The sequence below is a fragment of the Sinocyclocheilus anshuiensis genome, unplaced genomic scaffold (genome assembly GCF_001515605.1).
Source record: "Sinocyclocheilus anshuiensis isolate Anshui unplaced genomic scaffold, SAMN03320099.WGS_v1.1 scaffold1524, whole genome shotgun sequence".
NCBI lineage: Eukaryota > Metazoa > Chordata > Actinopteri > Cypriniformes > Cyprinidae > Sinocyclocheilus > Sinocyclocheilus anshuiensis.
Genome location: NW_015559670.1, coordinates 739,679 through 755,181, shown reverse-complemented (window position 1 = coordinate 755,181; position 15,503 = coordinate 739,679). Strand labels below are relative to the sequence as shown.

At 36.1% G+C, this 15,503-nt stretch overlaps 1 protein-coding gene across 3 annotated transcripts in view; it reads right to left on the bottom strand.

Annotated features, from left to right (window-relative positions):
* Nucleotides 1-14,272, bottom strand: part of LOC107681619 (zinc finger protein 40-like) — a 57,962-nt gene extending 43,690 nt beyond the window's left edge. Inside the window, exons 1-2 of one of the 3 annotated variants that reach the window (XM_016477928.1) lie at nt 14,179-14,272; nt 10,693-10,855 (exon numbers count right to left, since the gene is read on the bottom strand). In XM_016477928.1, coding sequence (XP_016333414.1) covers nt 10,693-10,732 — 40 coding nt within the window. In that variant the 5' untranslated portion in view covers nt 10,733-10,855; nt 14,179-14,272. Of the gene's footprint in view, nt 1-10,692; nt 10,856-13,622; nt 13,690-13,838; nt 14,047-14,178 lie in introns of those variants that run through there. The other 2 variants (XM_016477929.1, XM_016477927.1) reach the window with 2 other exon arrangements.
* Between the last annotated feature and the right edge of the window lie 1,231 nt (nt 14,273-15,503).

Below are 15,503 nucleotides of genomic sequence, written 5' to 3'. Positions count from 1 at the left end.
CTCACGCTGAACAACAATATTTAATGTATCTGCATTACTGTAAGGGTAGGTTTAGGGTTGGGGTTGGTGTAGACTTTAATAAACCACAATCTAATAGGTAGAAAAAATTCTTTGTTGTTGTTTTCCTGTAGCTGTATCCCTTCTAACAACAACTGCGAATATAACACATAATTACTGTATTTGCATTACTGTCTACAAACAAACTTGCTAACAAAAATTTTGGGGTCAGTTTTTTTTTGTTGCGATTGATATAAAATAATACTTTTATTCAGCAAGGAATCATTAAATTGATCAAAAGTGACAGTAAAGATATTTAAAACGTTACAAAAGATTTCTATTTCAAATAAATGCTGTTCTTTTGAACTTTCTATTGATCAAAATTGTCACCATTTTAAAGAACAATATTAATATTGTTCTTTAATTTTCACAATATTAAAGAACAATATTAAGCAGCACAACTGTTTTCAACAAATGATAATAATAAGAAAAGCGTCTTAAACAGCAAATCAGCAAATTACAATAATTTCTGAAGGACCATGTGACAGTGAAAACTAATGGCTACTGAAAAATCAGCATCGCATCACAGGAATAAATTACATTTTATAACATACTCAAACAGAAACGCTTGAGGTATTCGGCCAATCACAATGCACTGGATAGCTGGCCAATCAGAGTACACCTCGCTTTTCAGAACGATAAGCTTTGTAAAAATCGACATGTTTCATTTCTGAAGGACCATGTGACAGTGAAAACTAATGGCTACTGAAAAATCAGCATCGCATCACAGGAATAAATTATATTTTATAACATACTCAAACAGAAACAGTTATTTTTAAATTGTAATAATATTTCAGCTTTTATTGTGTTTTTGATTAATATAAATGCACCCTTGTAAAAATAACTGTTTCTGTTTGAGTATGTTATAAAATATAATTTATTCCTGTGATGCGATGCTGATTTTTCAGTAGCCATTAGTTTTCACTGTCACATGGTCCTTCAGAAATTATTGTAATTTGCTGATTTGCTGTTTAAGACGCTTTTCTTATTATTATCATTTGTTGAAAACAGTTGTGCTGCTTAATATTGTTCTTTAATATTGTGAAAATTAAAGAACAATATTAATATTGTTCTTTAATTTTCACAATATTAAAGAACAATATTAAGCAGCACAACTGTTTTCAACAAATGATAATAATAAGAAAAGCGTCTTAAACAGCAAATCAGCAAATTACAATAATTTCTGAAGGACCATGTGACAGTGAAAACTAATGGCTACTGAAAAATCAGCATCGCATCACAGGAATAAATTACATTTTATAACATACTCAAACAGAAACAGTTATTTTTAAATTGTAATAATATTTCAGCTTTTATTGTATTTTTGATTAATATAAATGCACCCTTGGTAAGCATAAGAGATTTCTTTCAAAAACATCAAAAAAAATCTTACTGACCCCAAACTTTTGAACAGTAGTCACATAAAATATCCACCCTAAGTAGGCAAGAATCAGGATTAATACATTACAAATTTCGAATGTAATAATTGACATAATGCACTAATACAAACTATTTACACATACATTCCTCATTATTCATGAATGAGACGCATAGTGTGTTAAAAATACTATGCCAAAGTATAATTTACCCATCAACTGTGAAATACGTACTTTTAATGTGCAATTGAGTTTCTTTTTTTGCACTGCAAGTGCAACATCTCACTAATTATAATGGAAAATTTATTTTCACACTACAGTAGACAAGTGTAACTCCTGCAAAGTTTCTGACCAATGAGCCTAAAGTAACGGCCTGCATTTCTCCACTGATGCCAGGAAAAGCCCATGATGAGCAAACAAAGAAACATGGTGTATGACTGCAAAACCAAAACGTGCTGGACCCAGTTTCTTTTCGGGCAGTAAAAATATACTTTTTAAAAGCGAAGCCGTTACATTTATAGCTTAATTACTGGAAAGAGTCAGTGTTTCCGTGGATGGGGGGGAAAAATAATTATTCCTTGAAGGAATAAAAAGCAGAATTATATCATTTCCCCTCATTATACCTACATGTTCTGAAGCTGAATTAAAAATCTTTGCTGACCAGAGCAAAACTGGTTTTGATAACACACACATGCACAATTGTTCCATGCATCAGTCACTATGAAAAACAGTCTCTCACATTCAGTTTTTGTTCTCTCACACACTCTTAAATTTCTCTGTAAGGTTTGCAGGGGAGCCAAACAGACATGGCCAAACCTGTTGCTGCGCATCTGTTTTAGTTACTGTTGCTAAAACGGAGGGTGATCCCAGCCGCAGGGAACAAGGAGCGAGAAAGAGAGAGACCGCATAAACATTTAATTACACCAAATACACAAAATAATGTTCTTTTTAGCAACGTCATATGACCCCTTTAAATTATTTAATCTGTATTTTATTTTATCCTTTCTTTCGTTTTAGTTTTCAGCACTTTTCAAGATAAAATTAAAAGGGCTGGGTGATATGGCCAGAAATATTATGACAATATTTTTTCCCATATCATAGCAATATTTATCACAATATTCATTAGAGGTCGACCGATATGGGTTTTTTAATGGCCGATGCCGATATTTAGAAATAAGGGCAACCAATGGCCGATATATGATGCCGCTTTTCTTTTTTTTTCCCATTCATCTCATAAAAGTGAGTTTGAGCAATTTCGTCTGAATTGAACGTGTTTCTACTTTCACATGCAAATGACTTGTTGCACTTATGAATATGATAACTTTCCGGCATCAATTCTAGTAGGGTAAAACGTAATCCCGCTTTCGAAACGGTCTGTTTGGCCCTGCCATTAGCTGAGGCTGTGTGTGAACAAGCCGCGGCTGCTGCAGCCTACAGAGCGTGAGATCGATGCTCCGTCTCAGCACGCAGCCAGAGGGAGGTCCGCAACAACGCTTAACTGCCCGCCAGTGCGCCTGCCTATAAATCGGCCTAATTTGCAGCACAATCGGCCGATGCCGATTAATTAAAAAATGCTAAAAATCGGCCGATCAATCGGTCGACCTCTAATATTCATTTATAGAAGGAAATGCTTTGAGAATGCATGTAAACTTAACTTATTTTTTATTTTTTCCCATAAATTCTTTCAAGCCAACATTTAATTTAGGGCCCCATGAAATTCACTTTATTTTCCCCTAAATTAAAATGTTTTCCATTTTATTTATTTTGTGATTTATGATTTAATACAAATTTATCATGAAAAATTCTGTCTAATGAAATTGGTAATAATATAATAAAATATAACAATTAATTTACAACAAAAACATTGCATTTTTATTTTTGTCAAATAAGATGATGCACGACAAAACTGTGTGTTTTTGATATTAAAACATGGATGAAAAATATTTGGGTTGAATGATATTCCTTACAAATAATAGTAATAGTATTAGCCTATTATTTTGAGAAGTACATTTTACTAAATCATAGTAATATATTTATGTTAAACCTTCTTCATGTTTGTCGTGAAATAAGATACGATGAAAAGATCTCTCGGAGAGGCTCTGGAGATGAAGTTCATAAAGTGCGAGGCAAACGTTGAAATCACTGTGAGCTTCACGTGTGTTTGAGTTTGTAGAGAAAACTTTGCCATTTAAACAGATATGCAGAATGTGCAGACTTATAAAGCGACATGCTTTGACTGGTTGTTGTCGTGTTTATATCTGCTGTGTAAAACCCTAAACATCTGCTGTGCTCTGGGTGAAACTCATGTAATAGGTTGTGATGTGACATCCTCTCCATTCTTATGTTGCCAGGTATATATTCCAAGGCTCTGCAATTTTTCCCGTGACTGCATTATCAAAATAGCCCAATTGTGCAGAAAACCGCTACATGGCAACACTGAGCGCGCCTAATTAACCCCTTCCCCATAATGTCAACTGTTTATAGGCCACATATTAGGCACTTTTTTTTTTTTTTTTAGGCTTTTAATGTTTATTTTTCAAAGTTAATGAAATTGACACTGGGAGTTAAAAAACAGGAATATCATTAGGAAATAATTGGGGGGATGGGAGGGGCTGTGCCGGGGCTAAGCAAGTTTTCTTCCCTAGTGGCGCCACTGCCTCAAAAGCATGACACAACAGGTAAAAATCCAGCCATCTGAAGCCACATCAAAACTCCATCACAGGATCTCTATTGAGATTATCTGAAATGGTTACCAGAGTTCATCTAGTCTACATCATCAGGGTCTGAACTTAATTTAATTCACATCTTCACAAAACTGAGCAAACTCATGAATCTCTCGTGTAATAGTTTTGTTCATAAAATCACATTTAACCCTAAAATTAAATGTAGTACAGTAAAAAAAATCATTAAAATAAATATTTAAATGCATAATATTGTGTATACTTACAATGTATACATACAGTTGCTTTTTTGAAATTTAAGTACTTTTTAAAGAAGCACGTAAAAAAGATTCATATGAAAATCTGTTTCTGCCACAGAATAAAGAAATTGCAAAGGTAATTGCAACTTCTTATCTCACAATTCTTTTTCCCCACTTGCAATTCCGAGGTTATTTCACAATTCTCACTTTTTTCTTGCAATTGCGAGTTATAAACTCAGAATTGCAATTCGGAGAAAAAAGTCAGAAATATGAGATAAAAAGTCTTTTTTATTTTTTATTCTGTGGCAAACAAAAAAATGTGGTCGGAAACAAAAAACATGCTGAGAAAAGAAGTAATTTGTGAGAATTGTGAAGAAAAGTCAGAATTGTATGATAAAAACTCAAAATTACCTTATTATTTTATTAATTTATTTTATTTTGTGGCGGAAATTGGCTTCCATTGATTCATAATAAAACATACTTTTTTTTTTCTTTTTTTTATTATAAACAAACTTTTCTAATACTGTCATTGCTAATAATTACCATATTTTAACAAGTCCTGTTCACACCAAAACCAAAACTAATATTTCTCGGAGTGGATGAAAAGAAAATTTATTTGGTAAGAACATGAAAACCAAAGACTAGACAAAAGTTAGCAAACAATCATAAAACTAAAGGATTTACAAGAAGCACAACAGCTCAGCTACCAAATGGTTAGCAAAACAACTAAAAACAAAAAGGAGGAAGCAGAAGAAAAAAAGGGAAAACCCTTGTTCTGCCATCGGATAAATGTTGGTGTGAATATATCTATAGGAATGCACTGCTTTGATTTAAAAAAAAAATGTTTTCAGAAATATTCACTTTCTTTGTTTGAGATCAGGCCTTCAAACATGACTTGAAAAACATGACCCTTATTCTCATGAAATAACTGACTGATTTATATATCACTGTGAAAGGACAGCCTATGCTGATTTCACATCAGCTGTCGTTGCAGCTTTACGTTTGAAATGCTATAAAAAGAACAGAGATGCAAGAACCATTCAACTTTAGACAGAAACAACTCCGGGATATTCATGGGGTCTGTCTCTGGGATTAGACAGACTAGAATTCAGGCCCTACATTGAGTTCAAGACCCCTTCTTAACCCCAAGCCTGACCTCTTGACCTCTGATGCTTAGGGGGAGACAGAAGGGTCAGACCGCTACAGCACTGAAACAAATGTGCGCTATGGGGTAACGCATGAGAAAAACAACACTCGGCATTCAGACTGCCTCTGTATCGCTTCATCTCCTCATCTAAACCGAAATGTACAACTAATGTGAATTACAGGATAAATATTCATCATACTGAGGCTCATTCAACAGGTCACAATATGAGAATTTATGTTTTTGACCTTTTGAAATAAAACAGTTTGTTGTACTTTCAGAACTTAAATTTTACTCGCAGCAAACCAGCAAACCGCACATAAGTGTAGCAAACTGCTGTTAATCATTTCATATGTAAAGAGGGTGTTTAAATGCGTCAACAAAAGCAGCCTGTATAGAAGGATCTAAGAGAGACAAAAAGCTTTTTTTAGCTTGCTGAAATGTCAAACCCAAAATCATATACTGTGTGTCTATAGATATATAGACTCCTACAGAGAGTTTTTTTGACGTCAAACTTGGCTCAGCCATGCAGGAGGACATCAACCTCCCCCACCTCATAAACCATGAGAAACACTCGACAGCGCTACTATGCGTGTCTCTCCTCCACGTTATTCCTAAAGGAGGTTAGTCTCATCCTGCGCCAACGGAGAAGTCATACTGAATTGAGACAGAAACAGTGGCATCTGCCACAAAAACAATTTAAAATGACAACTCTGAATCTATGGACCCATCCATCACGGCCGTGAGAAGCCCAATGCACGTGACACCTGAGATTATCAGCGCCGGTCCGGGTTACACAATCACACCCCGTGCACGCCTGGACTCCACAGAGGTCAGCAAACTAACCCCAGAGTCGATTATTAACAGGTTTTCTGGGTCACGCAGTCAAGACGGGCATTCTGGGTAAAACATTTACCCCTGCAGCTTCAAAGGGACGTTCCAGGGTCTGTATTGTACAACTACTGAGCGTGTGTTGCACTAAAAAGGGCTTTTCCATTTCAGCGTTCTGCGGTCATCTACCACCAACACAAGCTGCAACAGTCTGCGAGCCGCACCACCTGCGCGTGGGCGAAGTGTGTTAGACTGAGAGCAGGTTGATTCAATGTCTCAGACAGAGAACGTTTTAATGGGCGCTTTAGAAATGGGAAGTAAAGGAAGGCCCGCAGGAGGCATGCCGCAATTTTCCCACCTACGGTCACTGTGCCAACAATACCACTCTAAAATGTTACGGGGCAACGTGGTCCGACATTCAACATACTCCCACATTTCTAAAGAGCGTACTTTACGGTCTTTCTGCATGCAAATAAACAACTCATGTATTCTGCAGAAAAGCACAACATGTTTAAAGGAAGCAGACACCAGGACGTGACTAATTTACATTGTTTTGGTAACCACAGTTTTGTTTTTTCCTAGGCAATCCCAACACAATGATTTGCACACATACAAATTGGACTTCTACGAACTGTTAAAAAAACAAGCATGGTAAACAGTAAGGACAGTAAATTCATAATATTCAGCAGACTTGTATTTCAAACAAATGTGCTTTATTCCACTAAAATATCATGTTTTCAGCATTATTAATAATAGGATATCAGCAAATTAGAATGATTTGTGAAGGATCATGTGACACTGAAGACTGGAGTAATGATGCTAAAAATTCAGCTTTGTATCAGAGGAATAAATGTTAAAATATTTAAATATAAAATAGTTATTTTAAATTGCAATAATATTTCACATTATTACTGCTTTTACTGTATTTATGTACCCCAAAATAGTATTTAAACGGTATAAGTATATAAAGTCATGCTCTCAGAAAAACCCCTTAACAGCTAAATTAACAATAAACTGACTTTGGAATTTCATGACTTGAAGACTTTCCACCAGAAATGCTTTTTCCAGCTTTTCAACACCTTGTGCTCCTTTCACTGTACATTTACTAGCGGAAAACTCACTACTGTACGGATTTTTCATTATATTTAACAAAACACTCGTAAAAACATTCTAACAAAAAGAAGGCTGCTTTTAACCTTTTTAAATTCACTTTTTAAAGCAATCATTCACACAAAATTGAAAACTCAGTGATTATTTATTCACCCTCATGCCAATCCAAACCCACACATTGTAATTTGTTTCCCATGAAACACAAAAGTGAATTTTTGAAGAATCTTCACACAGCTTTACACTACATAACAATAGCACAAGCGGCTACACCTGATAAGCTTCAAATAAACACAATAAAGCAGTCTAAATGACTACTATTGCACATTTCACATCTTCTACAGTAAGATAGCGTTCTGTGAAGAAATAATTCACTAATACGGAGTCAAAAATTGGACTGTTTTGGAGCTAAAAACGATGGTTAAAGTGAAGTATCATTTAAAAAAGACCCTTGTGAAGTTTTGTTCTACTGTAGAAAGAAAGTCATAAGGGTTTGGAACAACTTGAGGATGAGTAAACAAATAAATTAACTATTCCTTTAGTTAGTAAGGGTAAAATACTGTTAAAAAGGTTTAAAAGCATAAAAAATATTTGTGACAGATTAATATCTTATCTTTGGCTCCAACACTGTCCCTCAATGGTTAATAATTTTGTAAATAGAAAAACAGGTGACTTAAGGGTCGACAACGATGTAATGTGAGCAATGTGTGCTTGGAGACCAGCTGTTTCAGAAAAGTAAACATACTGAGTCCAATGGGGGTTAGAGGTTCCCTACTTCCTGCCCGTTTACCTTCAAACTGCGTCACCGAAGCATTCCTGCTCTGCTCTGAAGTCACGAGTCGCACATGCATGAAACAAAACACAGACTGACATGTTGGCTGAGTCTGCGCCTAGCAATGATTTCACCACGCTACCTAACAGTAAACACAGCCTGGAAACACGGCAACCTCAAAGAACAATGAAAGCTTTATGCTTTTAAGCTTTGACCGTCTTGACTCGATTATGACATGCTTTAGAATGGGTGTGTTCTGCTGATAGACAGAGGTCACCTCTGTATCCATGACACCAATAACACAGCCGCCCAACACAAAGGAGGGAATCCTCTAGTTCCTGGTTCTAGTATTTTTCTTTCTCTTTCATACTTTATGTTCTTTCAAAACATTGCTACACAGCCGTATTCATTCACACACCCAATGCCACACTATTCAATACTATTGAGTCCAAAAATAAACTATATTTTTAAATTTAACTTTTATTGCATTTCAACATTCGAATTGCACTTTGATTCTATACAAAATATTGAGTTTCGATATCATAAACGACAAGGAACTTCGCTTTTGAACATGAAATGGCATCAATTGTGGCTGGACTTTGAGGTGGGGGCTTTCCTGGTAACAAGGAAATGTCTGGGATTCCACAGAAACGTCATGCATGGAAGCGCAATTTCTGCATGTACCGACATGCTTGGTGCATTTCCTTGCCGCGATCACAGAAACATTTAAAGCAACCTTGGCTTTGAGAAATAGGCCCTAAAACGTATTTGTTCTGGAGAAGATTAAAGTTAAATAAAGTATTTGACTATCTCCAAAACGGCTTGGTACCTTCTTATTAACGCACTGTAAAAATGTAATTTTTTTGTAATTTTCAGAGAAAAAAATGCTAAAGTAAAACTTGTTAGATAAATTCACTGTAAAAAAAAAAGTTGTTTTTTAAAAAAAATGATTGAGTCCATTTTACAATAAAATACTAATTCAGTTTTCATTATTTCATGTTTAATTCAATGTGTTACTTGTCGCTACTTGTGAAATTTACTAGCAATTTCTGTGTGAAAATTGCTTATGTTATTCCATTTTATTCCAGTGTGTAATCTGCCTTAACATAAGGTTGAACAATATTGCATTATATGCCATTTTCAGTCAAATAGTCTCAAATGTATGGTTTTTGCAAGTAAAAACAATGAATTACGGAATAATTTACAGTGAAAGACAGTAAAAGCACATTCCCAGAAGTTTCTGTGTGACATCCAAAACGATTATATTTAATATAAATACTTTTTTTTTTTGTTTGTTTTTTTGTTATCAGTAATTACAGTAATTTGAGACTAATCTCAATCAGTAATCAGTAATTTGTTATCTGTTATTTAGGCTAGTTAATGTTTACTGCATTCGTTTTATGTGTGTTTCCCTGATGGTTCTCATTGTGTGTATGGCGCACTATTTAAAATCTGCTTGTCATTTAGGATGTTAAAGATCAATAAATTCTACAAGACCAAAGTGTTACTAATAAAATCTAGAACTTTAATGTCAATATGTAATGACACCTTCATAACCTTATAAAATCATAAACTTGCTTTTAAATCAAGAAACAATCATCATGTTAATTTCTGTGGTCTTTATTATAAAAGAAAAAAAAAGGACATTTGTGTTGGGTTTTTTTTTGGTCCCTCTCTTCACTTAATAATACTAATATTGAGAAAAGTCACAGCCGTCTCTGGTGGATGCTGTTCAGTAATCAAACTGAATTTTTCATGTTGTTTGGCCAAGCTCAAAGCAATAACTATCCAAACACTCCGAAATCTGGGTTGCTACACACTCTGCTACAGCGAGTATATTTTTAATTCTATGAAAATGACATGAATTAAAATACACAGATGAATTCTAATATAAAATACTGCTCACTGTAATTAAACAAACAGATGCTGTCTACATGCTAGTGTACTCTTAAACATTGACTACAAGTCACCGTAAGCAGATACATCTCTTCCAGAAAATGTCAATAAATATTGATCCACAAAAACACTTTATAGAAAAAGGACGTCCCTCCCTCAAACGCCACCTGCCAGCAACTACTTCCTGTTTTAAGAAGAAATACATCAACACAGAAAAAGAAAACTGTATTCACAGAATCGTCAAAATAGGATTATTAGAAACACTTTTTGAAACACATAGAACTGAAACCATACAGTTTTCACTCACACAAGTCTCCTAATGACTAACTAATTTGTGGTAAATAAATGTGTCATTTCGTACAGAACAAAAATATACAAAAATAGCCCAAGCCACGTAAATAAATGTACTAGTTTGACTGGGAAACCTACACTTTTCTATTAACTAGGCAAATATTTCCCTTCTATGAAGAAACTTCACAGACATTTTAAACGCAAAGAGACCTCCTGACACCTGTGAAAGGAAAAGGCATGACCCAACAAAAACCACCTAAGCAAACAGAAATCTGGTCAAACGGAAGACAACACTTACCTTTCAGGTTTTTAGGGTTGTTTTGCTTAGTACGTGGCATTTTCAGGGTTTTTCCACTGGCTCAGTAACACATCGTACAGAAAGATGCTGGATGGAATGCAGACCAGTCACAGGGAGGAAAGACGATCTCCTATTCCGCACAGGAAAGACACCCTCTGCACATCTGGGACAGATGAGAGACAAGTAAACTGAAGCAAAAACAAAACAGGCCACAAACACATACTCTTGCTGCTGGAAACAACACAAGCGTGGCTTCCTTTTTCTCTAGTTCCAGCTACTGTGACAGATCACTAGTGCTGTCAGTAAGAACCGATGTTTTAGCTGGACTGACACAGATATAGAAGTGTGAGCAGTAATCAGATTTCTGATCTTAATGGTCTGTTGCCGTCGATGCATTGACTAACTGCACTTCTACACACACCTGTATCTATCTGACATCAAACACAGAGAAATGACACTGTCATCTCTGCCGTGCTGCAAACCCTCCGGGGAATTTTAAAAGTGCTATTCGGGTCTCCATCACAAGCAAAATTTCACAGTAATTTCATTATTAGACATTTTTAAATATTAAAAATATTGTCAAGACAATTTACAGTCATTAAACATATATAGCCAAACAACACAATAAAAAAGGTCCCACAAAAATGTTTTAAATAACTATGAAAAATAAATTAATTTGCTAAATAGAAGATACGGTGATATTTAGTATTTAAAAAATACATTTTATTCATTTAAATAGAAAAAAAAAACACCTCCTAAAACACCATAAAAAAAGCATTAAAGCATTAAAACCCATAAATGCAATGAAAAACAGCCGAGGACATCAATTTGTTGTCAACTGATAGAGATATATATATTATTCAACTACATTAAAAATGGGAAATGTGCATTATCCATAGATTGTATCAACGCTGATAAATAGCCAATTAATCAGCATTGTTGATATATATCCTCTACAATAATGACTGTTTATGATGAAAATCACCAGTCTTCAAAACATTTTAAAACTGCAGCTCTCAAAATGGCAAAGGCATTGTTTTGGCTCTGCATGAATAGATGCAAATAAGCCCACATTCTACACAAGATCCTCTTTGTTTCAGTGTTTAGGAGGTTTTTGTTTCTATATGTTCCTCAGCTCCATTATAGCATGAAGCAAACATCTGACATGCCCCGTCACGGCATGTGCCAGACTCCACGCGAATGTTCCGTCTCACCACATTACATAACGCTTACTACAAGTGTGCATGATTTCCCTCCGTGTGACACACACACACACACACACACAGCACAGCGCATGCACCAGGTTTCACACACATACACACACATCTAGAATACGGTTTCTCACTCCTGGTCCAGGAAGCCCTCCTGCACTGCATTTTGGATTATTTGATGCATCATTTCAGGACATGGAGTTAGGTGTGTTTGATTAGAGAGACAGTTTTTTCCAGGACCAGGATTGAGAAATACTGTCATAGGACAATCAGTGTGTGTTCAAATAAAATCCCCCCTTATAAATATATTGATGCATAATGTGTCCGCTGAGTTTTTTTTTTTTTTAATCAACAAATACTTATATAAGAATATATATTGTTAAAGTGTAAACCTTGTACCTTTGGTCTTGTAACTGGTTGTCTTTTTAACATTTTTTCCCATAAACTTTCTGTAATGTGACGAGTGTAATTTAAAAGTAGAAATATAACATGTAGTTCCTGAATTATAAGTATAAAACAATCAACAAAATTATGTAGCCTATGTTACACTGCATGTCTACTTTTCAAAATTATTTCATCTACCCATAGCAGAACTGGAAAAATACATTTATACACACACGTTAATACAATGTTACTGCAGAATTTGAATATGACACTGCAAAACTGAAATGTTACAATGTTACTGCAGAATCAAAATATTTAGCTATTTCAGAATTGGAATGCTACAGAATTTGAATATGACACTGCAGAACTGAAAGGTTACAATGTTACTGCAGAATTTCAATATTGTGTTAAGAATTTGAATGTTACTGCAGAATTTGAATATTTTGTTATTTCAGAGCTAAAATGTTACTGTAGAATTTGAATACGACTTCATTTCAGAACTGGAATGTTACAATGTTACTGAATAATTTGAATGTTACATCATTTCAGAATTGGAATGTTACAATGTTAGTAAAGAATTAATATTTAAATTTGTAACATTATAACATTCCAACATTCATCATTTCAATATTGGAATTGTGCAATATTACTGCAGAATTTGAATATTACATCATTTTCGGAATTGGAATGTTACAATGTTACTGGAGAATTTAGATATTTAGCCATTTCAAAATTGAAATAGTACAATGTTACTGAATAATTTAAATATTTTGTAGTTTCAAAATGTTGCTGCAGAATTTGAACAGGACATTGCAGAACTGACATTTTAACAGAATTTGAATATGACATTATTGCAGATTTGGAATGTTGCAGCATAATTTTAATATTGCTTACATCCGAATTAGAATGTTTCAATATTACTGCAGAATTTCAATACTACGCCATTTCAGAATTAATGTAACTGGACTAGCAACGCCAAGGTCAGGGGGTTTGATTCGCAAAGAATACACATACTAATAAAATTCGCCATGCATCTGCTAAATGCATGAATGCAAAATGTTAAAAGAATCTATCAGTCAAGCCATAAGGAAACACCCTGAAACCAGTCTAACAGAGCCAACAGAAACTGCTGCACATGGGACACATACATAGCCTACTTGGCATGCATGCAATGGTAAAAAAAGATGGCACTAAACGGGTTGCTCCTGTAAGGCAGACCGTGCCAGTGACAAACTGGCATGCTTACAATCTATAAGACCCGCATGCGATGAGTCACCATGTGTCCAAGCCTCACACAAAACCACCACGTTTTTCAATAAAAGCCACTACGCTTACACGCCACAGTTCAATGCCAAATCTAGGTGCGCACTGGATGAATGGCGCATTACTGCCTTTATGCAACACATGAAGAGGGCGGAGCCGGGGAAAACCCCTCTGCAACAGGACTTGAACAAGAAACACTTCCCTAATTCGACAACAAAATGCCATTTAAACCAGCCGAAACGCGTTCATTTGCATCCTATTGTCAAGGGAAGGTGTTTTGGCACTTACCTGCCGTCGCGGTCGGTGCTTCGGAGACTCTCTCCAGCAGCGTTGCGGGCTTGATAAACATTTACACCCCGCGTATTAGGATTCTGGAGACGTGTGCTCTCGGCGAGATACAAAACACGGGCCGGCTCGGTACAGACCGACCGACACCAGGCAAAATCAGCGTAAAACTCACACAAACATGCCCACAAGTTTAAACAACCCATACAATCTTTTTGGAAACATCGTGTTTCCAAAACAGCTCTTGGAGGTGAGTTTACGCACCGCATGCGTTGGCTACGCACTGGACCATGCGTCTAAACGCTTATTAAGTCGCGTGTATTTCTTAACTTTCAGTACTTACAGGTGCAGTCTGAACTGTTGTCAAGGGTTTCAACGGTCAGAGGTCTGTTTTTCCCCTCTCTCGCTCTATCTTCCCTCACTTTCTATTGCAGGAAACCGACAGGCCCACTGACGTCAACGGGGGTCCCGTCTCCGCCTCCCAAGCGAAGCAAACGCGCTCAGGGAGTGTCCTGACGGCCGATGGAGCACAAGAATAAAACGCGTTAAGCACCATCTGAGAGACTAATATTGTAAACTTTCCTCATAAACATAGCACGAATGCCAAATCAATGAGCTGTACCGAGCGGCATTTGCAAAAGCGCATTTTAAGAGTCATTTGTAAAGCGTCGCTTCTCGCGGGGCCCCTCAGATAGGCCCCATGTGCGCATAGCTCAGGACTGACGGTGTTCCCGGAGGTTCCTTGTTTGTTAGGTCACGTTGTGCCCCTCAAGCAGCGCTGGGCTTTCCCGCACAGATCCAGGCAACCAATGGAGAATGCAGCACAGAGAGTGTGATTGCGGTGTAATTATACGCCAAATCATATCGGAAATGTAAACGCTTCAACTGTAATGTTTCACAGTCATGCAAAACTGAAAGCACTGAGTATGCTCGTTTTAGGACTGATGTTTCAAAGAAAAATATGCATTTATGTTACAGCCAGTGTTACATTTTTTTGGATTTATGTGCATTTAAAATGAATAAAACTAGAGTTATTCACTTTTAGGTCTTCTATTATTCCTTTAATGGTTCGTTGAGGTTTGTATGCGAAAGTACCGAGAAAGGAGGAGCTTAGGCGGAAATCAACTTTATTTTGACTGTTTAAACCAGGGGTGCCCAAACTCGGTCCTGGAGGGCCGGTGTCCTGCAGAGTTTAGCTCCAACCCCAATTAGGCACACCTGAACCAGCTAATCAAGCTCTTACTAGGCATACTAGAAACTTCCCAGCAGGTGTGTTGAGGCAAGTTGGAGCTAAACTCTGCAGGACATCGGCCCTCCAGGACTGAGTTTGGGCACCCCTGGTTTAAACAGACAGACAACCAGTGTAAGAGATATAAAAAGCGTTTCGGAAAACCATGAAGTTATGTAATGTTTAATGCATTTCAAAGAATGAAATATATTTTCTTTCAGCTTTTTTTTATATTAATGTGGTACATTTAATGGTAAGTTAAAAACAAGCTCGGTGATAAGTAATCTAAAAGTAATCTACAAAGCAGTCAGAATAAATTACATAAAATGAGAAACCTAGATTACGTAACTATAATTTTCATCATGTAATCTGTAATAAGTAACAAACTACAAATTGTAGGTAATCTACCCAGCAGTTTATACAACCGCCAATGACAAATC